We start from the raw sequence: 25,782 nt of genomic DNA, 5'->3' as shown, positions 1-25,782 counted from the left end.
ACTAGGTGGGTGGGTCCATGAGAGATCTAGAGATGGTCTTTTGATCAGCGCTCGCCGGCAAGTCTCTGCTGAGACAAGGTTTGCCCAGTGTACACTATGGCATATCAACTAAGCTGGCATGTGCTCGACTTCAACCTGATACCATATCACTGCCCGGTTGTACTGTGGGTAGCATCTGGTCAGCACTAAAGTCCGAACACAAGGCTGGTTCCTCCCAAGGTGCTCCGATCAGCGCAAACGATATTGTGTCATGAGTGCCACGAGAACGGTGGGTGGTCAGCCCAAGGTGATCTCTTCTTCTCAAGTTCGCACAGGTACAGGATGATGTCCAAGACAGGTGGTAAAACACAACGTAAGCATGCCCAACACTTCAACAATGTGGTCAGCCTGAACGGCATTTTCCTGATGACATTGTCTCACGAACGACGGGTCCTATTGGCCCTGCAAGGGTGCAGCTAAAAACGGCCTCCGACTTGCTCCGATTGAATTGCGTTGGCCGCGAAGCCTGAAGGGGCTGCTCCGACGAGTGCCAGGCTCCCCATCATGGGGGAGTGATGGATGGCCGAACGTGGGATTTCCGCCTCGCGAGGAGAACAAAGAAAGCCATTCCCTGATACGGAAGGTCACAATACACAGACCCACAAGGGTTGTCACGTTGCAAGGGACGCCAGCAGGGACGCCAAGCAACGCCAAAGATCATCGTCCCATGCGGAATCGCTTCCCCGGGCGAGGATCCGCCCATCCGTTGCGGCGCCCGCGCACGGCAAACGCTCACCGTGCTTTCATTTCTCCTAAATAGTCGGAGCGGCGGCCCGTACCGTATCTTGTTTCTTAGCTCCCGGCCGCCACATAATACTTAAAACGCCAGATCAGCTGAGCGGGTTTTCGACTGCTCGCTCGCCTTCTCTCCAGCGTCCGTCCGTCCGTCCGTCAGCCCGTCCGTCTCGAGGAGAGCTCTCGGGATAGTATATAATCGTTATTCCACGCAGTCATGACCCCACAGCATCCAGCCCCCGCGGCTGCGGCGCAGGATGAAAAGAGCACCGCCCAAGAGCCCTTGCCGCAAGCCGTCTCCCTGTCCGAGGGCGAGGACGGCCAGTCTCCCAACGACGAGGAGCTGGCGACCTTGAGGCGTGTGGCCGATCGGGTCTCCATTGCCATCTACCTCGTCGGGGCCGCCGAGGTCGCTGAGAGGTTCGCTTTCCGCTGCTTGACTGGGCCGCTGCGTGAGTAGCCGTTTTCCCCTCCCGACTGCAGACACGTGCTGCAGCAAGCGTGTCGCTTGAACCGGACTTGGACTAGTGCTTACTATCAATATCGGGGGGGAAAAGAAAACTATGTCGAACACCCCTTCACTGATGGTGGCCACAGAGGGCCCGACGAACGCCCCGGAGCCCTGGGCAAGGTAAGAGAGAGAGAGGGAGAGAGAGAGAGAGAGAGAGAAGACACCTTAACCCACGCCCGCGAACTGGGCCAACATGATATACCCACCTTTTCTGGGGCCCTGAGGACTCTTACTCACTTGAGACGTGTACAGGGCCAAGCAATCGCGACAGGCATAGGCTTCATCTTTGAGTTCTGGTGCTTCCTTACTCCCTTGTTTGGCGCCATCATTGCCGACAGCTGGCTGGGCAGATTCAAGACAATATGCCTCGGTGCTATGTATGTGAACACACCCCTGTTCGAATTGTTTACCCTTGTTCTTCAACAGCGCACAATGTGGAATGCCTAATGATGCTTTTCCCAGAATATCGACTCTCGGCTTCGTCATCCTCTTTGCCACGTCCCTACCGGTTGCCTTGAAGGCGGGTGCTGGCCTTCCAGGCTTACTGGTGGCCCTGTTTGTCATAGGTTTAGGGTAATCCCCCCCCCCTCCCCCCGTCTTGGTGTATGCCAATACACACTATCAAAGCAGTTATTGATTCTTGGGTACAGTACCGGTGGTATCAAGAGCAACGTAGGACCTCTGATCGCGGACCAGTACTCTGGCAAGTCACGAAGACTCAAGACCCTCAAGGGTGGTGAACGGGTCATTCTCGACCCCGATGTCACGATTCAGAACATCTTCAGCACATACTACTGGCAAGCAAGCCCCAGAAATTGGATGGTTTGTGGTCTTGGGGCTGATGAGAGACAGGCTCATCAATATCGGATCCAGTTCTATGCTGTTGGCAACGGTAAGGCGAGTTCACGTAAGCGATACAGTTCGGTTTCGCTGAAACCTTTCGCAGTGGATCGAATATGAAGTCGGATTCTGGGCGACCTTCCTCATGGCCCTCGGCTTCTACCTTGCCGCCCTCGTCGTGCTCGTTGCCGGCCGAAAGACATACGGTGAGACCTCACGGCGCGCCCTCACTTGGATGCGAAAGCGAAAACTAAACGCTTTGCAGTCATGGTCCCGCCCCGAGGGTCCGATATACCCAGGGCGTTCAAGGCCGTCTGGGTTGGGATGAAGCACTGGGACATGGACAAGGCGAAGCCGTCTTACCTAGCCCAGCACGGCAACGCCAGCGTCCCGTGGGATGATCATTTCATCGAAGAAATCAAAGTAGCCCTAGTGGCGTGTCGTGTGTTGTGAGTCTGTCTGCTGCGAGCCCCGAAGCGGTCGGGAACTAACGGCTTTCCGTTCTTCATCTAGCGCGATTCTGTAAGACTTCCAACACCAACCGCTACCACTTGCGAGTGATCCGAGTCTCACAATGTATTTAGCCCGATATTCTGGGTCTGTATAGGCCAAACAAGCGGCAACACCATCAGCCTGGCAGCCAGGACGAACACCTATGGGCTGCCCAACGACTTTAGTACGTTTCAGAGTCGACATCTGCATGTCGAGACATGAGAAGAGGCCTAACATGAATTCTAGTGGGCGGCTTCAACCCCGTGACAATTCTCATCATGATTCCGTTGCTGTGAGTGAACCAAGCCACCCTCCCGGCCCCAAGGGCCGAGGCCGCACGTGGCAAACAGAGGTTTGACGCTATGCAGCGACCATGTCATCTACCCGACCCTACGGAAGTTCGGCATCGCCTTTCGACCAGTCACGCGCATCACCTTTGGTTTTGCCGCCTTGGCCGGAGCAGTTGCCTTTGCAGCCGGCACCCAACACAGTAAGCCATCCACACAACGTCCTCGAAAGCCGGTAAAGGAAAAAAAGAAGAAAAAAGAAAAAAGAAAAAGAGTGTGCTGACAGGCCCCGCCACACAGTGGTCATGAGGCAGCCCGAGAACCAGGTGTCCGTGCTGTGGATCCTGCCGATCTTCATCCTGTCGGCGCTGTCCGAGATCTTCGCGCTCGTGTCGGCGGTCGAGTTCGCCTACACAAAGGCCCCCAGCACGATGAAGAGCTTCATATCGGCCCTGAACCTGCTGACCAGCTCCGTCGGCGCGCTCCTCGGCTTCGCGCTGTCGCCGACGTCGACGTACACCAAGGTCTTTTACCAGTTCGTCGTCCTCGCCGGGATCATGGGCTTCCTGACCCCCGTCTTCTACCTCCTCTTCAGGAAGTACAACGACGACGAGGAGCGCATGAACCAGCTGGAACGCCGGGCGAGGGAGGAGCCGGAGTCTCCGCCCACGGCCTGAGCCTCCGTTTGGCGACACCCAGAGAGATTTTGTGCGGCGAGTTGTACGCAACGCGGAGACTCGTCTCCCTCGTAGTTTAGTGATCAAGAGTGTGGTTCACACCGCTAGCTTGGTAGTTCGGGGGAGTTGGGTCAAGTGAAAAAAGCTAAAGTTGGGAACCGGACTAAAATATTCAACCTCGGTGGAGTTGGCACAATCAAGTACTCTTGAACAAGGATTTGACTAGGTGCTGTCTTTGATGCGTCGTACCGTGGAAGCCTTTAGTTTTAGCCACGGCATTTGTCGCGCGCCTCTACGCGATTTACAAACTCTAGGCTCCTACATTGCCTGAGTTGCCTTGTTTGATTTCACCACTTGTGTCTGAGCGGTAGAGCAGTCTGAACAAGAGTTGGGAGATGAGCAGAGACAGATCAGCACGCAAGGGGTCAGCAGCTGGGAGAGACTCGAACAATTCATACAGTCACGGAGCCCTCTCGTGCTTGCAAGCTAGGCAACGGTCATTGGCATTGTTTCATGTTTCTTGCTATCAAACAATATATAGCTGGCCTCTTGTCCTGCAACTATAGTAGAGAAAGTGGCCACTTTTCTCCCTCTGTTCCTAGTTGACCTCAGGTCCTCGGGTTCGCCATAGAGTAAGTTTATCCTAAATGCCACGCTCAGAGGTGTCTTCGATTGCCTTTGGCGACCCTCCTCCCCCTACACCGGCGGTGGCGTGATCTTGTTACCCTCGAAAGGATCAACCTCTTCTGTAAAGATGTACTTGCCATCGGAATCGAGAGGGTAGGATTTGCCTGTCAACACAGAAGGGGAAAGCGTTAATATACCAGATCCCAGTCTCGTCTCAATGGTGTACGCAGGGGGGGACCTGGAAACACGTACCGAGGAAGGGGTGCACCAGAGAGGTGTTGTCGTACATGTCGAAACTGTGGTCTCGCGCCCAGTTGTTGACAAGGTCCCAGTTGTAGCAGCTGTGCTCGGTGTGGAAGTTGGTGAGGGGCCTCCGGTTGTTATCAACCCAGTCGTAGGAGCCGAGCGAGATGTCCGCCTTGCACATGAGCGTCATGCGAATGTCTCGAAAACCGGCCAACGTCAGCATTCATCGCCCGTGTGGGGGGGGAAGAAAAAGTGCCGGGGTTAGGAATGTCCTTACTGTCGATGCAGTGGTCAATGTGTCCCTCCAGATGCCGCGGCGGCTTTTTCCCTTTGAAATAGTACTCGGGGAACACCGCCTGCCGCACCATCTTCAGACAATGCAGCTGGTGGTGGACGTTGAGGCCGCTCCAGTAGTACTCGGTCAGCTCGCCAGACTCGTCGTGCAGCCGGACGGACGTGCGGTTTATCCGCCTGAGGTCCTCGGCCTTGACCTTGACGTTGCTGTACTGTATGAGCGTGTTCCAGGCGGCGTCCAGCTCCGGCCGCGGGTGCCCGCGAAAGACGTTGTCGTCCTGGATCTCGTTGCCGAAAAGGACCTTTTCCGGCTTCAGCGCCTCGCGAGCCGGCGCTGGGGGCAAGCGGTCAGCAAAAACGCGGTTGGGAATCCGGGGGGAGCAGCTTACACCACACCATGGTCTGGTCGTCCGCGCATGCGTGCTCCTGGCCCTGCCGGGAGAGCACAAGAGTGAAGAACAAGGCCGAGTAGAAGGTAAGGAAGAGTATGTGAAGCCAAAGAAAAGGCCCTCCGAGGCCATGGAGAAAACCGCCGGCTCTCGGCCTCGTCGGCCTTGGTCCCTTCTCGGCGAGGAGTTGGTCCTCGGACCCGGCTTCGGAGTCGTTCTCTTCGTTCATGATCTCGTAGCGTGGCTCGCGAAATGACAGACTAAGATGCCACTTGAGGAGGTTCATGGGTTGGGGGAGAGGCGCTGCAATGTGTTATTGTTGTTGTTGTTGTAAGTCGTTCGCTCAAAGCCGCGGCCAACTCATTTTGGATCAGACACTTGCGGGAGCATGCAATGTCCGGACTGACATCGAGCAGAAAGCGATTGAAGACGTGTAGAGTGCCGAGCCAACTTCTAAACTACGGCACTTATTACTCTCGAGTATTCTGAGTCAATTCTTACTGTTTGTGGTTGCAGCTAGCTGACTAAGGATGCCTTACAGATCTGCAGCTGTCATCTTATTAGTTACCTTGTCAGAAAATCATATAGTCTGACGAAGCCTGACTAGGTGCATGAAGCGGGTCTCCAATGCTCTAGTCTCCGACCCGTCAGTCGCCACCCGTCGTGAGCAGCCTCGGCGGTCCAACGTCGAACTCCGGATACCCTTCGGCAGTCTCAAGAGGGATATGCGCTTGCGGTCTCCGTTCGTTCTTCGGGGTGGTGGTACAGCCTGAGTAAGAAGTCACGTCTCCATGTCGCTTTTCTTTATGACTGTGCTATGCATAGACGCGAGATTCAGGCCAGTGAAGGCTGGTAAGCTCGAGGTTGTATTGGCCAAATCACGCATGGGATACCTAATGTGGATTTGTAGTTGAGACGATCTGTCCATGTCTTTAAATGATCCCGTTCTCGTCGACCACTCCAGTCTGGATTTCCTGGACAGCATCCTCATCTCAACCCACTCACACAGACATTGAGCATCTACGCACGCTTCCTAGGTTTGAAACCATTATTACAAGAAAATTCACCTTTTCAAAATGAAGTTCTCCAGCCTCCTTCTCATTGCCCCCATTGCTGCCCTTGCAGCCCCCACTCTCTGTAAGCCCCCAGGTCCCTTGCCGGTACTGAATATACGATGGAACTTGGAACTTTTTTTTTTCTAACCGTTCATAAAGCCGGCAGAGATGTAGCGCTTTCTCAGGACGAGGCCAAGGCCTACAAGCGCAGCCAGGACGATGCGAAGGCTTACCGCGACCTCTCCCAGGATAACGCAAAGGCCTACCGTGATCTCTCTGCAGATGACGCCAAGGCTTACAAGCGCGGTCAAGATGATGCCAAGGCCTACAAGCGCAGCCAGGACGACGCGAAGGCCTACCGCGACCTCTCTGCCGATGACGCAAAGGCCTACAAGCGCAGCCAGGACGATGCCAAAGCCTACCGTGACCTCTCTGCCGATGACGCAAAGGCTTACAAGCGCAGCCAGGACGATGCCAAAGCCTACCGTGACCTCTCTGCCGATGACGCAAAGGCTTACAAGCGCAGCCAGGACGATGCCAAGGCCTACCGCGACCTCTCTGCAGATGATGCTAAGGCCTACAAGCGCAGCCAGGACGACGCGAAGGCCTACCGCGACCTCTCTGCCGATGACGCAAAGGCTTACAAGCGCAGCCAAGATGACGCCAAGGCCTACAAGCGCAGCCAAGATGACGCCAAGGCCTACAAGCGCAGCCAGGACGATGCCAAGGCTTACCGCGACCTTTCTCAGGACAACGCGAAGGCCTACCGCGACCTCTCTCAGGACAACGCCAAGGCCTACCGCGACCTTTCCCAAGACAATGCCAAGGCTTACAAGCGCGGCCAGGACGACGCCAAGGCATACTAGACTATCTGTGACAGCATCACACAGGGGGGACAAGAAAGGGCTAGCTTTACTTGGTACAGCCCGCGGAGGAGCGAACGCATTACATCAAATAGCCTTATAGGTCTTGGGGGCGGTATTTCAGACCTATCAAACTAGGCGTGTCGTGGAGGAAGTCGCGTATAGCAGACATGAAAAGCTGTAGATAGAGGGTGCACATCATCTCTGTCAATAAATGTCTGAAGTCTAACCAAGCCCTATCATATCTTCGGTTTCCGCAAGGGGAGACCAGAAGAGTCGCTCGCAAGGATCGAAGCTATACTAATGAGCGTAGATAAACAGATGTCAGAGGTCAGCTGGTCCGAGTGATGAAGTCAACGATAGGGCCACTTAACAGAAGGTAGGTATGGTGTTGTAACAGCATTCAAATCTAACCCCTTAACTATCGTGAGCTGGAAGGGGTTTATCCCTTATGGGCTGACTAATAGGGGCCGACTAGCTCTAACCCGTGACCTCCGCCAGGCACCTGACAACAGAGTAAGATTGATGGCGAATGTCGTATTTTTCCGCGCTTCATATGAGTCCCTGACGATAGACGCCGTTTCCGTCGAGCTTACGAGAGGCTGAAAGCCACGGCGTTTATCTAGTTCTGGCAGAGTTGCCCTGCGGTTACGGAGTGGATCCGGCCCTCGGCTATGTCGGGTCGGCCCGCGCCCCGTTGATCCTTCGACAAAGTTTGTGGTCCAAGGGACAGGAAGCGGACACACACCTAATCCCTCTCCGTTGAACTATGGGTTTGAATGGACATTTACGACAGAGACACCTTGCGTCTTTCCCCCACGGCTTTCAAAAACCAGAGACCCGACTCGTACGGATCTCCGAGGACCTCCCCTGGCTTATGAGGGCCAACCCTTCTTCCAGCCCTTTAGAAGGCTGTCGCGGCGCAACATATCCACGACAGTCAATACGAATGAGGTTTAAAGACGCGCAAAGCTGCTATTCACAACTAATACTACCGTGATCCCCCGAACAAGACGATCCAAAACGAGAAACGGCGAGTTACAAGAGAAACCAAACCAAACACACTTGGAAAGACAGAGCAAAGCGAAAAGACCCAAAGCACCAAAAGCAGAACGAAACAACAAACAAAAACAGAAAGACCTCCCCGAAATATCCGTCACCCACCCCGTCGGCGACCCCCCCCTCTGCATGTCCTTGTGCTGCTCGTCGATGTGGCGCTTCAGGTTGTCGTCCCGCGCGACCCATTCGCCGCACACCGGACAGTGGCCTCCTTCGGGCGAGATTCCGTTGGTCGGGTCTGCGGCAAAAAAGGGGTGCGCGTTGCGGATGTGGCGGTACATGTCCTTGTTCTCGTAGAACATCATCTCGCAAGGGGGCATGCCGAGGAACGTCGCGGCGTCCCTAGCCTTACACGGGATCGAGGGCGGCAGGTGGTCCTTTTTGACGTGCTTGCTGTAAGAGCCGTTAGCAAAACACCTGTCCCGCCCGGCAGAGGGCCCCGGGAAGCCCTCGCTCTGGGGGTTGGATCTCACTTCAACTCGGTAAGCCGCGGGAACCGTCTCCCGCAGCCCTCCCAGTCGCACTGGACCGGCTGCTTGGGGGGCGACCCCTTGGTGGACGCCTTCGTTGGGGACGTCTTGGCCTTTTGCGTATTCTTCGTGGCGCGGGAGGACCCGGCAACCGGGGTAGGTTCTTCGTGTTCCTGGGCAACAGAACAATGAGAGGATGGCGAGGCGGGCTCGCCCTGTTGGTCAGGGAGCGAGTGGGCTTCCATGTGCATATAGTCATTGAAATCCCAGTTAGCACCCGACTGCAAATCCGCATGCGGCGGTTCGTCTGGCGGTTGGCCGGCTGTCTAGAGACCTGGCCCGTTACCAAAGTGCTGGCTTGTCGCCACGCTGGGCGCCTGCTGCTGTGCCGTCCAGTCGGCCTCCTCGTCTTCCTCGCGGGACCACAGGGCCGGATCTCCGGCTCCCGGCCTGAAGGCGTGCCGGTGGTCACGCTCGCGCTCTTTACCTTTGCGGCTCATCCTCTGGCTCGCGGGGGCAGGTTGGCAGCTGTTGTCTCGCTCGTATCAACGGTCGGTCTTTGGTGTTTGGTCCTTTGCACTCACCGTCGCGGTTCGACCTTGTTTGAACGGGCAGGTCGGTTGTGATTTCAATCGATCCTTGGGGGCTACCCGGGGGTGGCTACGCGTCCAATCCAAAATAATACGGAAAAGGGGTTAGGTTGGAACGAGTACAGCCAGGTAATGGCGAGACAGAGTTGGACAAGGGAGAATCGAAATTTGATAGGTGCAAGACCATGGCTTGGTGATAAAAACTTCGGAAGCCGTGAAGGAAGCAGACTTAAATAGTTCCAAGGGATCCGGGGGGCCTCATTCTATCAGAATGTTGAGCGGGACGAGGAATGGTGCGCCCGTTTGCCTGACTTGCTGCAAGTGGCCTCACACACACACCCTTTCTGCTGGCCGTCCAACAAGGACCTTCAATCAGGCTTTGAAGGCATCCGGTCCGAATATGGAGTGAACGCCGTCGTCGGTCACCCTCCAACACGCCTGCAGGCTGGTCTCGGTGAGCAACGCGCAAGAGAAGAAGTGCTGACTGTTGACAAGAGGCCACAGGGGGGTGGCCCATTGCCGCGACCCGACTTTGCGTGAGCCAATCAGGCGTAGATCTCTCCCAAATCGCAATTGTTGGTCGGGTCTTGCGCAGTCTGCCAAGGGTGGCTTGCAGGATGCAGAACCAGAGAGGACGGGGCTGCGGGGGGGGCAGACAGGAAGTTCCCTACAACTCCGTGATATTCCACGCTTCGTTCGCAAAACAAAGAACCGGTTGGGTATATCTGCGTGGAAAGCCCTGCTAGCGCGTCTTGAGTGATGCATCGTTTCGTACTTTTTTACACTTCGTCTGGGTTTCGATCAGGCTATGCGCCAGTTCGACCCCACGCGGCGGCGTGTAGTTCATGCTGGGGTCTGCATGGACGAGACTGTTGGTCGCCCTTCACGAGACCAACAACCGCGGCGCCCGTCGAGTCTGCCTAGCAGAGGCAGAAATGCCCAAGTAGGCTGTGTTTCTGGCTTCAAGATAAGGAATTGGCAACAGAATATCTGAGATGTTTTCTATAAAAGGCTCCAAGAACGTTGAGGTTTCGAGCCAGCAACCATCGAGATACCAGACTTCATTCCATTCAAACCTATTCCCTCACCTTGCCCAACATCTGCTCATTATATACAACGTAGCAACCAACCGAGCCGTCTTCAACATGGATTGCACCCATGATAAAGACCTCCAGCTGTTCTATCTCTCTGCCCTGTTCGGTGCCGTGAACGACAGCTGCAGGAAGATGCACAACGTCACCTACTCGTCCGGCGACTCTCGCCGCGACCGCATCCTCTCCCCTTTCCAGTCCTTCCTGTGCAAGCTTGCCCAGGTCTGCGACACGGAGAAGGGAGGGGATACTGTCACTGCCCTGGTCGCCCTGAAGGCGGCCAACGGGCCGGGGTACCTCTTTGCCTCCAACAATCGCAAGGAGCAGGAGCTCGAGAGCACGCGGAAGTTCCTCGGCGCCTTGCTCAACTTTGTCGGCAGAAAGCCCGAAAACCTCACTGAGAAGACTTTGAAGAAGCAAGTGCTTGGGCGCATTCTGGAGTTCAACTTCTCCAGGGTCGGCTTTTATCTCAAGCGGATTCTTGCTTTCGTCGGTAAATGTATCGCGAGCAGTCATTCTTTGGCAACTCATGGCGGCAAGTGCATTCAAATGGACCAGAGCTGTCATGGAGCTGACATCGATCGAAGGACCCGAAATAGTTGCACGGTTGAGGCTGATCGAGGCCAATGCCACTTTTCCACACGACATGCCGTCTGACACGAGCGCGAGATTGAAGTGTAAGTTGACCGCTCGGTTACAGCCGTAGAGAAGGGCGGGAACCGAGACAAACACGTGCTGACGAAAATGAGCATCAAGTTCTCAAAGACTGCGTGTCTCTTATTAAAACCATCCAAGACGCGATGGCGCCAGGCTCAGGCTTCATTCTGGCCATGAACGAGGGTGCCGGTGCCGACGATCCAGACACCTCGTATGCTTGGTGTCAGCTACGCCACCACCTAGGCCGGCTGTACTCGTACCGCCAAGCAGCTGACAGCATCGTCGCGGCCCACAAAGAGCGGCCCGAACTCTTCACCGGCTTCACCGTGGGGCATATCCCCTCCAGCCGCCCTAGAAAACTCTCGCTGCCGAAAGAGTCGCTTTCGCTCGAGGACGTGATCCTGGTAGCCTTCCCCGACAGAAATGTCATGGCGTACAACAGCCAAATTGAGCAGCTCCGCGACTACGGTCTGGACGATCATATCCGAGAGAGACTGGAGCAGAAGCCGGTGAGGCAAACTGTCCACTGCGAGGTGCACCTTCAGGATTTCCTCGTCCGGGGCAAGATGGTAGAACCGCACGACTACTGGGACAATGACATGTTCATTGCCACCAGCAAGCCTCCGTGCCGACTCTGCGAGTACTACTTTGATGACTTGGAACACGACTTTGCGGTTCAGTCACCCCACATGAACGTCTATCCTAAGTGGCGGCTTCCAGACGTGTATGAGGGACAGGACGGGGGCGCCGTCATGCGTCGGGAGGAGCTGCTGGACGTAATCATTGGGCATATGCAGCAGGACACCCTCCGCGTCGTCGAGAAGCACCACCCGGAGTGGAAGCGCAACGATTCGCGGACCGAGTCGTGGGTTGGGGAATCGAGGCAAGGGGAACGCAGTGACACGCGAACCTCTGGTCGTTTTCCCAGCGCGAGCGGCACTGGCGGGCAGGGCATGGAGGCCGAGCGGCGGGGTTTTCCGTTCCAGATGCAGATGCCTGTTGAGGTCGAGAACGAGTACGTTTGCGTCGGATCCGCCTCATGATGAGGAGAGCAGCAGAGGAGCGGCAGCCAGCAGGGTGCAATTTGCGGACGGGATGGCGCCCTGGCTCCTTGTCGACATGATTTTTGTTGGGTTTGGTTGCAGTATTTCACACAGTCTAGTTTTACAATCTCTATCACGATGCATGCCAGATGGCAAAAGATCTCACGGATCCTGAGTTCAAAGCTCTCTTAAGGCTTACCCAGTGACGCTGCTTTAGGGGTAAGCGAGAGTAAGCGAGGGTAAGCTAGCCATCTGAGGGTAAGGCACAAGACAGTAAGGTAAACAAAGCTATAACTGTCGGTAGAGGAAAGGCTAAGGATTCTACTAAGTTGTTTTACAAGATACAAGGAACGTAATCCTCTATATTTTAGGTTATTACTGTTTATATTACTTTTCTATGAAATATATATATTGTAGGTAATATATATTAAAGTATAGTAATTAGCTATAAGTAAAAGCAGGGCAAATGTTGCTATTATTAGCTAGATAGATTTCCTTACTTAAAAGTAGTACTTTAGATAACAAATACATTAGTTAAAAGGCAATAAATGTAAGGCTACAACTACCGTATCCTCTCAGTAGATTCGTACACCGCACTGACCAGGGGCTACTATATAGGGGCTAGCGGGCTGGCAGAAACAGGGATCTAGAAGTGGCAAATGCAGGGGTTAGTCAACGTCAGCAGCAAGTTTGGTGGCAAGGGTTAGGGTTACATGGGTGGGTGGGTGGCTAGGCTGGCTGACCGCCTTTCAAAATAGGCCTAGTGGGTGGTATGTGCGCTGTACAAATCTGCTGAGAGGATACGGTACAGTAAACTTAATATAGATACACTATTAATATATACCTAATTAAATAAAGATAACTACTATATTTATATCGCAATTGATATATGGGGATGAGGAATTAATACACGGGCATGAGCCTTACACGGGCATGAGATGCACGCTCTCTAATTGGTCTGAAAAAAGGTTGTTAGTGCAACAAAATTCTGCCAGACCCACAGGAGGTAGCCCATCACGGTAGCCCATTAGGGGGGTCCTTTTCGCGGCCGTGAAGAGTGCCCCTCACAGAGCCCAATTAGGTATTAAATAGTGGAGGTGTTAGTGAGATTACGTTCACCGCCTTTACAGGAATGTACTGTTTTTTAATACCAATCAGAGGGATAGAACCCTCATGCCCGTGTAAGGCTCATGCCCGTGTATCAATTCCTCGTGCCTGTATATCAATTCCCTTATTTATCACTCTTTCCTTGTTGAATGGACTCTCCTACATGCATGTACTTCTCAAACGTAGGGGTGAATCAACTTCTTATTAGGTGACTAAACAGGTCTACTCTAGTGTTGTTGTACGAGCAGTTATATACTGCCTGAGTATAACTTAAGTTATTTGGCTAAGTACAAAGTATGATCCCCTTCTGACATTAACCGAGGGCTGAGTATCTAGTCTGTGCCCTTTGGACTTGAATCATGAACCATTCATGATTGACTGACTAGGTGTCGTACGATCATCAGTATTGATATTCCAACATTCCTAGTAATAAATACGGTTATCTCTATTACAGTTTCTATCACACTTCTAGTAAGACTTTTAGCTGTGTATTCCCTGTGGTATTTTATGCTCTACTACATTAAATAATATAGACTTTACTCTTCCTAAGATTGACCTCATTTTAAGTACCTCTTACTTTTAATAATAGTGATGATATTTATTTAAGTTTCAGGCTACTCTAAATACTTTTTCTTCTGTACACATAAGTTTAAAACGTTTGTTTTATATTCCTTCTCTAATAGAAACTGTCTAGAAGAAGGTAGAGTAGAATAGACATATAAACCTCTATTTTACTACATAAAGATGACCTCTTACAATCAATATTACTAGTTACGTTACCTTACAAACCAAGCTTGCTCTCAACTTCTCTATCTACACAATGAGGTTCTTTAACGCTTTTACTTTTACTCTTCTTCTTGCTACCTCTCAGGCAGCCAAAATTCCCAAATTGTGGAACTGCTGGTAAGTAATGCTGAAACCTTTTGTCTGACACAATATTTAACTAAGCATAGGTGCCGTGTGGACGGTGTGACTAATGATGCTCAGACTCAAGCTGCTTGCCGCGGTAAGGGGTCGATGGTAGGGGATGCATGCCGTGTTATGAATACGAAAGTCGATGACTATGTAAGTTGTATTAGAACTATAAGCTTTCTACTGTTAACCACCTACAGAGTTGTGCTGAGGGTTTTACGACGATCTGTACCCGACATAACTTTTGAGAGAGTGTTGTAATGAGATGGAGTGACTTGCCGCCTGCAGAAAGACTGAGACGAAAAGGGCTGCTGTTGTTTCTAGTAGAGACCAGCGCTTCATTCAGAACAACCCCATCAACCAACTTCATCAACCAACTAGTCAACGTTATAAATGGCTTCACTTCAACCAACCAACCTCAAGGCCAAAGTTGACTTAGTTAATTAACAATAGTTGATTTGGATTATCTAGCTAATATATCGCTATAAACTCTTTCTAGTGCCAAAAGCCTACACTTTATCCCTGTTATGCTATTCCTGGTGTTAATGTAGATATATAGTAGATACTCTGCCATAAGTCGTTTATCCCTATACCTTGGCCCTCCTCTATCACTTTCCCCTCCTTCTTTTTCCCTTCCTCTCTACCTAAGCGTCATTGCGGGTGGTATTCAGGCCGAATACAAGGGATGAAGTGGAAGGCCCAGCAGCAGAGGCCTATCCAGACAATGAACATCCTATAGATCACAGTTGATAACGCAATTACTGTGGTTAACGTATACAGACAACCAGGAGACCCTCACAATCACACAACTACAACCCTCCTAGGATACAGGCCGCCAGAAAGGGTCCTCGTAGCAGGGGACCTTAACGCGTGCCACTACTCCTGGAAGCCCGGATCGAGGAGCAGGAATAAGGGAAACGACATAGCAGACTGGGCAGATGGCCACGGCCTGACATTCATCGGCGAGACAGGGACGGCGACCCATGCCCAGGGCCATGTACTTGACCTTACCTTCTCGAATATTCCCCTCGCACACGCAGCGGTCAGCCCGCACCTTCACCCAGGGGTCGATCATCAAGCAATTATCTCAACGATCCCGCTTCAAAAGCACCGGCAACAACAGACAGACCAACCACAGTCACTATCAGTCCCAGACTCAGCTCTACCCCGGTTTAGAGACCTGTTCAGAGGAGGAGCCTCAGTCTTGCCTCCTCTTCAGGACATGCCCACCGCAGCTGACTTGGACACCCAAGCAGGACGAATAGTCAGCCTTCTCTCCACGGCCATCCAGGCTGTAGGGAAGCGTCGAGGAAAGCATAGGAAAGGGGCCCCTTGGTGGACACAGGAGTGCGCAGAAGCCCACCGAACGTACCGCGAGGCCTGCTGCCAACGAGCCCAAGAACTAGAGCAGACCCTACACCTTCACACCCCACGCTTTGCTGTCCTCGAAGAGCAGAAGGTCTTCTTGAGTACAGTCAGGAAAGCTAAGCGGGCCTACTGGGCTGCTAAGATCGAAGGAGTTACCTCGGACCAAGAACTCTACAAGATTATGGGCTGGCGAAAGGCTAGCCTAGGGGTCAAAGCCCCCCCTTTGATAGTGGAGGGTCAGACGATCGACGACACTCAGGGTAAGGCCCAAGCACTCCGAAGGGCCCTTCTGGAGAGGTTCAGTGCCCAGGACGATCTCCCTGGGGACCCGTTCGACGTCCCTACGGTCTCTCGACGACGGATACCCTGGCAGGATGCCATCAGTAGAGAAGAGCTGAGGGGGGCTCCCTTGGTAAAGACCACGACGCCTGGCATAGACGGGATCACAACACGGCCGCTCCAGGCTTGCTGGGATCTTATATCTGAGCCTGTCAGACAACTGTTCCAAGCCTGCATACAAACGTGCTACTTCCTTCAGCCTTTCCGCAGAGCGGAGGTCGCTATGATCCAGAAGGCAGGCAAAACAGACTTTTCAAAAGCCGGGTCTTGGCGGCCAATAGCCCTACCATCTTGCCTTGGGAAAGGTCTCGAAAGGCTGATAGCCAGAAGAATGTCCTACCTTACCATCCTAGAAGGGGTGACAAGCCCACAACAATTGGGGGCTCTACTTGGCAGGTCAGCGGTTGACCCGACCACCTGCCTCGCCCACGACATCGAAATGGCTCTGGATAAGGGGCTCACAGCTACGATGGTGACGATGGACGTCCAAGGGGCCTTTGACTCTGTCCTTCGGAACCGTCTGATTGTCCGACTACAACAACAAGGCTGGCCTCACAGCCTGATCAGACTGATATTCCACTTTGCCTCGAACCGAACTGCCAGAGTCAGGCTGGAGGACGCAACGACAGAGGACTTCCCGCTGGCTTGCGGGCTGCCCCAGGGCTCCCCGCTGTCACCTATTCTTTTTCTGCTATATATCGCAGATATCTTAGCAGAAGATCCGAAGCGCCGATTCGGATACGCAGACGATATCGGGCTTCTGGCTATAGGCCCCTCCCTTGAGAGTAATGCTGTGACCCTCGGTCAAGAGATCACACGTATCCTCGACTGGGGAACTGAGAATAAGGTCGCCTTTGACCCGAAGAAGTCCGAGACTATCCACTTCACAAGAAAACATGACCAACAAAGAGATCTGCCAGAGATCAAGGCGAGGCACCTTAGAATCGTAGCATCAACGGAGCCCATCCGTTGGCTAGGGGTCTGGTTCGACAAGAGGCTCTCTTTCCGACACCATGTTGAAACTTGAAACAAAGCTGGCTGCGGCGGCGAAGGCGGCCCAGCATCTTAGACACCTGAACAACACAAAAGGCGGGCTCCCGGCCGCTGCTGTACGCAAGGCTGTGGTTTCCTGCGTCCTGCCAATCGCCCTTTACGGGGCCGAGACCTGGTGTGGAGGTATGACCAAGCCAGCCCCTGGCAGAGCCACCGATGCCGGCGGCAACCTTTCCCGCCAGACGGGCACAGTCAGTACAGGCCAGAAGAGCCTTGCGCGTAAGGTCGAAAGCGTCATCACGGCAGCGGCAAGGGCTATCCTGCCGGCCTGGAAAACAACTCTGATACGCAGCCTCCTTCGGGATGCTGGACTACCACCAAGCAAGGTGGCCCTGGAAGGAGTCCGCCTACGCTTCGCAACACGTCTAAAGAAGGTTGACCCTCAACACCCTCTTATCCCGAGGCTCCCCCAACGAGGGCGGCAGCAGACGAAGCTCCAACGGACTGCAGACCTTGCACCAAAATGCCCGAGACCTGCACTCATCCAACCGCAGTACCTCCCAGGGTCACAAGACCTCATCGTCATACAGACTAAGAAAGAAGCAGCCAAAGCTTTCCAGGCCTGGCTAAAGACCGTACCAGAAAACCACATGGTTGTCTTCTCAGACGGATCCAGAGCGACGAACGGAGCCACAGGATACGGGTTTGTCATCTACCGCAGCAACAGGCGCGTGGCCCAGGGCTGCGGTCGACCCGGTCTAGCAGAGGTGTTCGACGCGGAGGCGGAAGGTGCGAGGATAGGACTCCGGCGGGCCCTCTTAACCTCCCAAGGCCAACCGATACACATCTGCATCAACAACACCAGTATCATCCAAGGGATACGGGGCGAGGCCCCAGACTCCTCACAAGCAGCGGTGCTCGAGATCCAAGCGGCTGCTAGAATGTACAACATCCACACCCACTAGGCGCCAGGACACCAGGGGATTAAGGGCAACGAAGAGGCAGACCGGCTAGCCAAGGAAGGCACAGCGCTGCCGGCCCCTCTAGGCCAACTGGCTACGCTCTCTGGGATCAGACGGCTTGGTAGAGAGTGGCTGCGAAATCAGTACAGGCAGTGGTGGGGTAGAGAGGCGACAGAACGGTATACCCAGCTTGGCCTAAGTTTATACTTCCCCTGACCTCCCGAATTCGCCCTACCACGGAGCACCCTCCACCACCTTTTAGCGGCCCGGTCGAGTCACGGGGACTTTGAACACTATCACCGACGCTTTAACCACACCGAGGCCCTGCTGACCTGCTCCTGCGGGGAGGCAAAGGACGTAGATCATCTGGTCTACTGCCCAGCGATCCTGGCGAGGAGGCAGCAGTGGCCCACCCTCTACCCAACTGGTCCTCTCGACCCCATAGGACCTATTGGATCCCTCGAACAATACTTCAAGGGACTAATGACTGACCCAAAAGGCCTTGAGGCCTTCCTCCACGTGACAAACTTCTTCCGGGAGATCTGTCCACGCTACTAGGGAACGGGCTTCGGCACGGGATCTAGACAGCCAACTTAACCCTCATAGGGAATAGACAGGAAGCAATGAATCTGGGGAACCAGCGGGAACCTACTGGTCATAGATATCAGACTCGGCGACCAGCCCCCCGAACCTAACTCAGGTCGATCATGGGAGAGTCGACCTAGCGGAATCTGGGTGCTGAGAAGAAGCAAGTTCTCTTGCATGAATGACCGGTCTGTGACAGAGGTGGACGTTCTTTTTGGCAAGGACGCCGTTGACCCGCGACCACAATGGGTTCTCGTGCCATCATCGCTCGAACTTGGCCAGCCAGAGGTACCGAATGCAAGACTTAGCGTGCTCTACGGCAGGCCAAAGCCAAAACCAGATAATCAGGCTACTTTAAGAGTAAGGAAAGGTAGAAAATTCAAGATTGTTCAGATCTCTAACACACACATGGTCACTGGCGTCGGGGTGTGCGATGATGCTCTCGGTGTCCATGGGGAACATCTGCCACCTAGCGAGGCTGACCATCTTACGGTTGACTTCATTGGAAAGATCTTAGATATCAAAAAACTAGACATTGTGATCCTTACTGGAGATCAGTTGCACCACAACATCCCTGACAGCAAGTCTGCCCTCTTCAAGGTAGTTGCTCCAACCATCAAGCGTTCGATCCCATTTGCAGCCGTCTTTGGTAATCAGGATAGTGAGGGCACTTACGCATTATCACGTGAGTAATCTCTTTGCAGTCTCGCAAACAGGGTAGACTGCCCTGCTCCCACGATACCTCTGCATTCTATAATAGCTGTTCCTTGTTGCTAACTAGATTACAGGCGCTAAACAAATGTTAATACTTCAGAACCTGCCTTTCAGCCTCTGCAAGCCAGGCCCAGAGCATGTTGACGGCATCGGTAACTTCTGCCTTCAGGTCCTGGCTCCCGCGCCGTCGCAGATCCCGGTATTGACTTTATATTTCCTGGACTCGCACGGTGGAATCTTGAGCGAGAGACGCAATCCTGACTACGACCCCATCAGGCAAAGCCAAATCGACTAGTTTACGGACACTTCTCGCGCGCAACCACGTGCGCGTGAGAAGGACAATAGCAACAATGCCTTTCATCTGTCTTTAGTTTTCCAACACATCCCTCTTCCCGAGTTCGGTGACCCTCGTCTTAGTATACGCAACGGCAACCGGGGGGAACCGTCTGAAAGTCCCAGTTTCAATACTCACTTCTACGACGCGTTGGTCAAAGAAGGCGTATCAGCATTCGGCTGTGGGCACGATCATGTAAACACTTTTTGCGGTCTTCTGCCACAACATACGCCGCAGAATGGCAAAAAAGCCCCTCAGTCTGGCCCCTGGCTGTGTTATGCAGGTGTGTCGCACACAAAAACGACGCCGTTAATTGCATGGCAGCAACTAACGCCTTATATCACTGTATGACAAGGTGGTAGTGGGTTCGGGGGATATTGCTCGTATGGCGGAACGCTATATTATCGAGGGATACGGGTTTAGGAACTCGACTCAAGTATCAGGAGCTTGACGACTTGGAGGCAGGTCGAATATGCCATGGGCAGAGTTGGTGAGCTGGTGCTTGTGGAAGATGGAGTAGCAGTTGATCCTCTGCATGAGATAAAGACAGAAATGGGGCAGTGAGTTGATCCCGATGAGGATATGTTACAAAAGAAGCAGAAAGTAAATATAGGGCTGCAACTGCCTTCAATGAATATTGATCATTTTTGAACAGAATTCAAGCTTCTTCCAATATCATCTCAATCAAACAAAGCTTGTATCCCATTGACTTCTGCGTCAACATCATTCGCGGGGTGGGATGTCTAGGAATGCCTCCGAACTGAGCAAGGAGACCCCGAAGAAGTCGTTCTTCTTCAAGCTGGTTTGTAATAACGTGCTTTGCGTAATCAAGATGAGCAGACACAGCAAGCCAAATCCGCGCTTATAAGACTTAGCCACAACCTGCACCAACGGCTCTGTTTAAATTCTGGTGTACTTGCGCAGAGAAGATTCTCTGCAACAGGGGACCAGGGTAACTGCTGCCAAGTGCTAGCATATATGTGTTCAACGATATTTAGAGTAAATTATAACTTGTAGGTTTTAGGTAATATACAACTACCTAACTACTCAATGTAGTGCTTTGGACGCCTTGTCTACATTATTTTCTATACACCCTACCGGCGACAAAGTAGAGCGAGAACGCCTTTAATGTAACTTTTCCACTAGGAATTATAATATATTAAAATAGTATTTAAGTATGGGAATTGATTGGGACGCACCAGGAATTGATACGGACGCACCGGCCTTATGGGCGCACCGCTATTCTCTTTTCTGATTGGCTTGAAAAAACAGTACATCGCTATAAAGGCGGTAAGGGCAATTGCACTAACACTGCTATCCTTCACGGCCGCAAAAAGGACCCCCTTGGGCTGCCGCGATGGGCTACCTCCTGTGGGCCTGGCAGAATTTGGTCGCACTAACAGTAATTTTTTGAACCAATCAGAAAAGGAAACAGCGTTGCGTCCGTAAGACCGGTGCGTCCGTATCAATTCCTGGTGCATCCCGATCAATTGCCTTAAGTATAACGTACACGCATAGCGAGTCGCCCATCATAGTGAGCCGCCTACCTTAAGAAAAGTGGGGTATTCCTGGCTGGGCTGCACGCAAAAACACTGTTACATAATTGGTAAGGGCCTTGACAATTTCCTAACAGTGGTTTTGCGTGCAGCCTAGCCAGGAATACCCCACTCTTCTTAAGGTAGGCAGCTCACTATGATAGGCAACTCGCTATACGTATACGTTATTAGTAGTAAAAGTATATAAGTAAATAAAATTCACTATATTTACTCTACTAAGCCTTGAGTATTAGAAGGATTATATATCTAGTATATAGTATTTTAACTTAAATTAATTAGATGTATAGAGATTTATAATACGTAAGTACTATTATAAGAATAACTATATAATTAGTTTATGCCTTACTCTTATAACTACTGTACTACGTAATATTATTACCAGGTCATAGTAACCAATTAGAGGTCAGAGTAAAAGCTTTGGTTATATTAGCTAACAGATGACTACTTCATCCTTTGATCAAATAGAGAGGGTAGAAAATATATAAGGCGTAGATATTCCCCATCACTGTTTTTGTTAATATCTAAAACAGCACACTCACACAGTATATTTAACCTTTTGAAAACCGCTATATTACCAATTTCAACATCCTTTATCATGAAGCTCGTTCTCTTTACTATGTCTCTGCTAGCTGCAGAATCTCTAGCGTTGCGGTGCTAGTATAACACCTATCTCCCATAATACTAAGTGTTCCTACTCACAATGCATAGTTGTATATACAATCACACTAAGCATAACACGATCACTGGCTACGCTTGTCCACACCAGGTCGGCATTGACCGCCACGGAACCTTCTTCTGCCAGTGGAGTAGGAGTGAACGTGAATGGATACAAGTAAGTGCTATAAAACAGCGACACAGACAACAACATCTAATGAACATAGGCCTGCGAGCGAGAAGAGAGTGGAGCCAACGGAGACTGTGTACAATAGGACAGACCCGTCTAGCAGGTAAAGAGAAGAACTACACAGGCCTAGGAAAAAAGAGGTGTCGTGACACTGGAACCGCTTCGTGTGGCTGGTACCGGTGGTAAGCGCCACAGGCGTGGATTACGAATAGGTTGGCCCACAGAGAGAAGGGTATTTCTAGGCGACGTACGTCTTGTATTTCAGCAATAATACTGTATTTGACTTGATATTCACCTTGGAGAATAAGCCTATTAAAGAATATCAGTACTTATACACCTCAAGAATCGCTGAAACCTTTCGAAGCTGAGTTGCAGAACGTCCACTTCGAGATTTAGTTCGGAAACGCTTCGCCATCGATAACAGTCTTTGAGCTATTTCTACCCACAGCGTTCCACATACTTCAGGGTTTGAATCTCAAGAAACCCGTACTGACCACATAACCGGCATTCAAATGCCTTGGAAATAGGGGTGCCTTAATCGTGTTCCCTCGTTTTTGGCTTGACAACCTCAAGTGTTTGGCCGAGAGTCGGTCGCCTGTTTCCGACCACCCCATGGGAACATGAACGTGTACCTTCTGATATCTGAATATTGAGTCTTTGTATAACTGCTACACACGAAATAGTGAGCCAGCATGAAGCTTAAACGCAACAGGAAGGACACTTACAATTTGTTTCCAACAACACTAACTCGATACACATGCAACATTACGTCCTCATAATTGGGCTTAGGCGAAGTATTTGTATCCACATCGAGAAGTATCCATTGCTTTCCGTTTCCATCAATGTTGTGCGGCGTATGCACATAGTCTTTATCCCAAGTGAAATTTCGTTGGAAATTTTGTAAAATGAAGTCGTTGACAAGGGTTATTGAGCGCTGTAAAGGCACACCAGGAATTTCTTCTAATCTGACTCTGAAACAGTACCTTTGAGGGGCTAATGATTCACCCGGTTCTGGTTTGTGAGAATACTTTAATTCCATGGTAAGTGCTGTTGGGTAGATGGGTGAAGAGAGCGATAGGTTGTTGAGGAGTCGTCATTAGAAACAGTATTTATGCCTTAGGCATTAAGGTCAAGCATGAAACAGGCAGGTCTTGACCCTGCACTTAACAGATGGCACTATCTAATGTCAGTCATGTTTGCCCTATGTTCGTCTCTTTCTCTCTTACGTCCAACTCTACATAATTCAAGGTAAGACTTAGCCAGAATAGTAGAGAATTAAAGTTGAAGTTCCTAGTCTAGCATAAAACTAGTTAATACACTAGTTTAAACAACACAACATGTGCGACAACCAGTTTTACCGTTTCAAGTGTAGGTGCAACCGAGCCTATGACATCACCTGGTGTGAAGCTGCACGAGCCGCGGGGCAGTGTTGCCCTGCTGATCAGCGAGGGCAGGCTCAGCAGGCTGGGGAGACCATGCCTGGTAAATGTCATGTTTGCGCAGGATCATCGCCAGCGTCGTCGACGTAGCAATATGATAAGCTACTATATAGTGCCATGAAGTGTGAAGCCAAGTAGAAAGGAAACTGCTAGTAGGAGTAGTAATAATTATTAGTTAAGTACTATATTGTTAATACAGAAATCTTGATGTCTATGTTATTATAGAACTGTACCTCTGCGAGCTGAGCTAAGTAGTCTTCTAGCCTGCTCGCACTGCCGCTATAGAACACAATCTAAATACCTTTGTGCTTTGGCAGCTAATAATTGGGGCAAAAGCTGGATGTTTATAGCTTATTGTTTAACCACATCTAGATCTTCCTCCATCCTATCAAGTAGACTTAAAGCAGGATGCCTCTGGTGACACCTCAACAGCCTCGTTGAGAAGGGGTTTGTAATCCGGATGAATCGACCAGCTTGTGCGACCAGGTTCTTAAGAACACAGCCACGGTCAAAGAGAGTTTATCTGGACCCCAACATGATCACGACGGTCGACCAGCGCATGAACACGACCAAGCCGGACATCTTGTCCCCAAAACCCACATGCCACACATTCGATGCTTCCGCGGATGGCTACGGTAGGGCCGAAGGGGCCGGAACGCTGTTCTTGAGCCGCCTTTCGGACGCTATCAGGGATGGCGACCCGATCAGAGGAGTCGTCCGCTCCTCAGCTGTCAGCACGTAGGTGTACTTGACAAATTATTCGAGCCTATCCGTGGACAAATTCGGGAGCAGCCCGGTGGAAGTAATCTGACAACCGGATAACAACGGGAGGACCAACGGCACGGGAATCGCCCACCCGAGTATCGACGGACAAGAACGAGTCATCCACATGGCAGGCTAACGGCGGTGACGGTCCTCAATGCCACTCGGGGGGCGGAGACGGAGACGTTTGGCCGGGGGTGGGAGAGTGGGAGAGGGGTGCTGCTCCAAGGTACGCGCTGATGATGTGCTGATGCGTCTGTTTGGGGGGGGCAGTGGTTGGACATGTCGCATGTTTGACTCTGTATACTCTGTACTGTGTACGCGTTCGGTATGTCTCTTTTTTTTGCACGGCCGCTGTCTAATATCCTAGCATCAGCTTATCAAGGACTTCGTTGTTGCTCTTTCGAATGCGTCCTGTGCCTGCACATGGTCGAAAATGACGTTGAAAACAAGCGCTGACTCGAGTACGCGTGTATGTGACGCGGGGGTATATGTGATAGGCAATAGGTATAACAACGGCGGGATCAATCTCCCAAAGAGACCCTTGCTCCAGAACGCAATCTCGGCTAATCGTGACAAAGCTTATTCAACCCGGCCGACTTAGGCAAGTGGTTCATCGTTACTTATCAGTCGGGGCAAAACGCGCTCGGATCGGACAGGGACGCCCGCGAGACCGAATCTGCCCGCCCATTGGCTCCGGGCGCGAGGATATATATCCCAAGATATCTCCACCTTCCCTTTATCGTCTTTTTCCTGGAGGGCATGGGACCCGTGTCCCCGATCTATTGCTTCCCGATGCGTGTTCAACACCGCGCTTGGGTGCATCCTCGCGGTGGAAATCCCCCACGATGCCGTCAACACGATAAGCCGCCGCCGGTAGTTGCAACGAGGCGGGGGGTGCGGGTCGGTCTCCGCTCCATTATGGGCCGCTGGGCTGGCGCGTATAAGTAGATGGAAGGCGACCGCCCCAGTAGACGTTGCAGTCGTGGCACCCCACGCGCTCTCTGTCTCTTCAGTCTCGTCTGTCTTTCTGTCTTTCTGTCTGTCTGTCTGTCTCTTCTGTCGCCCGAACTCGCACCGGCCCCTCTGCGTCTCGTCCGCGTTCCGTTCCGTTCCCCCGGACACATCAAGCATTAAAAAAAACAGCATCCAGCATCAATTGCAACAACAGACCGAAGCAGCCATGAGATTCGAGTCCATCCTCGCCACGGTCGCCGCCGTCGCCTCCGCCGGTGTCTCCGCTGCCCCCCTCGAGCCTCGCAACGCCACCTTTGTCAAGGTCGCGCTGCCGTCCCCCCTGAACTGGGTGGCCGGCGCGCCGCTCTTCCCGAGCCAGGTCATCGCCTCGTACCACGCCGAGCTCGGCGACTACACCTCCGACACCTGGGCCGCTTACGTGTTGGAAAAGTGCAAGACCTACACGGCCTGCACCTCCAGCATGACTTTTTCGGGTACGCGCCTTTCCCCTTCCGCTCCATCACCTCCTGCTTTCCGCTTGTGATCTTGTAAGACTCCGACGTCCGTCGTGGCGTCCGGAGGAAGGGAACGTCCCCCTCGGCTGACGTTTCTTCGTGATACTCTGCAGGCATCAACAGCGGCAGCACAGGCGGCCGTTACTGGTTCGGTTACGTCTTCAGAGGCGGTGCCACGACGTTGGACGACTACGACCGCGACGATGAGGCGGAGGACGCCATTGGGGACTCGGTGGCGTACACCATCTCCGCCTAGTACGCAAGCGCGCCCAGCATAGCGTAGGACTGGGGGAGGCGTAGTCAAGCCTCGCGATAATACCCAATAGTACTAGTATCTAATACAGCATAAGAATGACCCAATGCGACCACCGCAACGCTTGGTTCTGGTGCTGCCCATGTCGAATTACGCATCGTCTCAGGGGAGCTTATC

At 52.3% G+C, this 25,782-nt stretch overlaps 9 protein-coding genes across 9 annotated transcripts; 6 read left to right on the top strand and 3 right to left on the bottom strand.

Annotated features, from left to right (window-relative positions):
• Positions 1-991: 991 nt before the first annotated feature.
• Positions 992-3,581, top strand: LY79DRAFT_510106 (POT family protein; the record flags this gene model as incomplete). Its single annotated transcript, XM_060554125.1, has 12 exons — positions 992-1,226; positions 1,332-1,405; positions 1,538-1,662; positions 1,748-1,858; positions 1,936-2,111; positions 2,134-2,177; positions 2,232-2,331; positions 2,391-2,574; positions 2,710-2,801; positions 2,864-2,909; positions 2,986-3,107; positions 3,205-3,581. 12 exons carry the CDS (start codon positions 992-994, stop codon positions 3,579-3,581), a joined length of 1,686 nt encoding a protein of 561 aa, XP_060416997.1.
• A 488-nt stretch (positions 3,582-4,069) lies between these two features.
• On the bottom strand, positions 4,070-5,678 carry LY79DRAFT_545267 (uncharacterized protein). The gene is made up of 4 exons (XM_060557171.1): positions 5,138-5,678; positions 4,732-5,082; positions 4,461-4,652; positions 4,070-4,372 (listed from the first exon to the last, which is right to left on the bottom strand). Exons 1-4 carry the CDS (start codon positions 5,421-5,423, stop codon positions 4,278-4,280), a joined length of 924 nt encoding a protein of 307 aa, XP_060416996.1. The 5' UTR covers positions 5,424-5,678; the 3' UTR covers positions 4,070-4,277.
• A 384-nt stretch (positions 5,679-6,062) lies between these two features.
• Positions 6,063-7,491, top strand: LY79DRAFT_77911 (uncharacterized protein). Its single transcript, XM_060565121.1, has 4 exons — positions 6,063-6,274; positions 6,352-6,578; positions 6,768-7,013; positions 7,093-7,491. Exons 1-4 carry the CDS (start codon positions 6,214-6,216, stop codon positions 7,156-7,158), a joined length of 600 nt encoding a protein of 199 aa, XP_060416995.1. The 5' UTR covers positions 6,063-6,213; the 3' UTR covers positions 7,159-7,491.
• Positions 7,492-8,011: 520 nt separating this feature from the next.
• On the bottom strand, positions 8,012-8,874 carry LY79DRAFT_510080 (uncharacterized protein; the record flags this gene model as incomplete). The annotated part of the gene is made up of 2 exons (XM_060554122.1): positions 8,012-8,507; positions 8,588-8,874. Coding segments are annotated over 2 exons (783 nt in total), but the record flags the coding sequence as incomplete, so codon positions are not given.
• Positions 8,875-10,159: 1,285 nt separating this feature from the next.
• On the top strand, positions 10,160-12,120 carry LY79DRAFT_545253 (uncharacterized protein). Its single transcript, XM_060557170.1, has 3 exons — positions 10,160-10,800; positions 10,853-10,942; positions 11,022-12,120. Exons 1-3 carry the CDS (start codon positions 10,170-10,172, stop codon positions 11,963-11,965), a joined length of 1,665 nt encoding a protein of 554 aa, XP_060416993.1. The 5' UTR covers positions 10,160-10,169; the 3' UTR covers positions 11,966-12,120.
• Positions 12,121-21,354: 9,234 nt separating this feature from the next.
• On the top strand, positions 21,355-22,030 carry LY79DRAFT_545250 (uncharacterized protein). Its single transcript, XM_060557169.1, has 3 exons — positions 21,355-21,492; positions 21,544-21,667; positions 21,717-22,030. The coding sequence occupies exons 1-3, from the start codon at positions 21,431-21,433 to the stop codon at positions 21,762-21,764; spliced, it is 234 nt and encodes a 77-aa protein (XP_060416992.1). The 5' UTR covers positions 21,355-21,430; the 3' UTR covers positions 21,765-22,030.
• A 44-nt stretch (positions 22,031-22,074) lies between these two features.
• Positions 22,075-22,731, bottom strand: LY79DRAFT_545248 (uncharacterized protein). Its single transcript, XM_060557168.1, has 2 exons — positions 22,405-22,731; positions 22,075-22,347 (listed from the first exon to the last, which is right to left on the bottom strand). The coding sequence occupies exons 1-2, from the start codon at positions 22,716-22,718 to the stop codon at positions 22,248-22,250; spliced, it is 414 nt and encodes a 137-aa protein (XP_060416991.1). The 5' UTR covers positions 22,719-22,731; the 3' UTR covers positions 22,075-22,247.
• Positions 22,732-23,587: 856 nt separating this feature from the next.
• Positions 23,588-23,905, top strand: LY79DRAFT_545247 (uncharacterized protein). The gene has a single exon (XM_060557167.1). The coding sequence runs from the start codon at positions 23,654-23,656 to the stop codon at positions 23,858-23,860; it is 207 nt and encodes a 68-aa protein (XP_060416990.1). The 5' UTR covers positions 23,588-23,653; the 3' UTR covers positions 23,861-23,905.
• A 1,158-nt stretch (positions 23,906-25,063) lies between these two features.
• On the top strand, positions 25,064-25,608 carry LY79DRAFT_667560 (uncharacterized protein; the record flags this gene model as incomplete). The annotated part of the gene is made up of 2 exons (XM_060563395.1): positions 25,064-25,331; positions 25,466-25,608. 2 exons carry the CDS (start codon positions 25,064-25,066, stop codon positions 25,606-25,608), a joined length of 411 nt encoding a protein of 136 aa, XP_060416989.1.
• Positions 25,609-25,782: the final 174 nt, after the last annotated feature.

This window comes from Colletotrichum navitas (genome assembly GCF_030913465.1).
Source record: "Colletotrichum navitas strain CBS 125086 chromosome Unknown LY79scaffold_13, whole genome shotgun sequence".
Taxonomy (NCBI): domain Eukaryota; kingdom Fungi; phylum Ascomycota; class Sordariomycetes; order Glomerellales; family Glomerellaceae; genus Colletotrichum; species Colletotrichum navitas.
Note: the sequence above shows the minus strand (reverse complement) of the source record. Positions and strands in the feature narration are given on the sequence as shown.

Bases quoted from the DNA above. Each gene is read 5' to 3' on its own strand.
- LY79DRAFT_545247 (XM_060557167.1), top strand. From the start codon at position 23,654: ATGATCACGACGGTCGACCAGCGCATGAACACGACCAAGCCGGACATC.
- LY79DRAFT_545248 (XM_060557168.1), bottom strand. From the start codon at position 22,718: ATGGAATTAAAGTATTCTCACAAACCAGAACCGGGTGAATCATTAGCC. The intron at 22,348-22,404 runs GTAAGTGTCCTT...TTTCGTGTGTAG, and splicing joins AGTGTTGTTGGAAACAAATT to CAGTTATACAAAGACTCAAT.
- LY79DRAFT_545250 (XM_060557169.1), top strand. From the start codon at position 21,431: ATGAAGCTCGTTCTCTTTACTATGTCTCTGCTAGCTGCAGAATCTCTA. The intron at 21,493-21,543 runs GTATAACACCTA...CACAATGCATAG, and splicing joins TCTCTAGCGTTGCGGTGCTA to TTGTATATACAATCACACTA. The intron at 21,668-21,716 runs GTAAGTGCTATA...TAATGAACATAG, and splicing joins GTGAACGTGAATGGATACAA to GCCTGCGAGCGAGAAGAGAG.
- LY79DRAFT_545267 (XM_060557171.1), bottom strand. From the start codon at position 5,423: ATGAACCTCCTCAAGTGGCATCTTAGTCTGTCATTTCGCGAGCCACGC. The intron at 5,083-5,137 runs GTAAGCTGCTCC...GCTTGCCCCCAG, and splicing joins CGACCAGACCATGGTGTGGT to CGCCGGCTCGCGAGGCGCTG. The intron at 4,653-4,731 runs GTAAGGACATTC...CCGGTTTTCGAG, and splicing joins CATTGACCACTGCATCGACA to ACATTCGCATGACGCTCATG.
- LY79DRAFT_77911 (XM_060565121.1), top strand. From the start codon at position 6,214: ATGAAGTTCTCCAGCCTCCTTCTCATTGCCCCCATTGCTGCCCTTGCA. The intron at 6,275-6,351 runs GTAAGCCCCCAG...CCGTTCATAAAG, and splicing joins CCTTGCAGCCCCCACTCTCT to CCGGCAGAGATGTAGCGCTT. The intron at 7,014-7,092 runs GCCAAGGCTTAC...AGGGGGGACAAG, and splicing joins GCGACCTTTCCCAAGACAAT to AAAGGGCTAGCTTTACTTGG.
- LY79DRAFT_545253 (XM_060557170.1), top strand. From the start codon at position 10,170: ATGTTTTCTATAAAAGGCTCCAAGAACGTTGAGGTTTCGAGCCAGCAA. The intron at 10,801-10,852 runs GCAAGTGCATTC...CATCGATCGAAG, and splicing joins TTCTTTGGCAACTCATGGCG to GACCCGAAATAGTTGCACGG. The intron at 10,943-11,021 runs GTAAGTTGACCG...ATGAGCATCAAG, and splicing joins CACGAGCGCGAGATTGAAGT to TTCTCAAAGACTGCGTGTCT.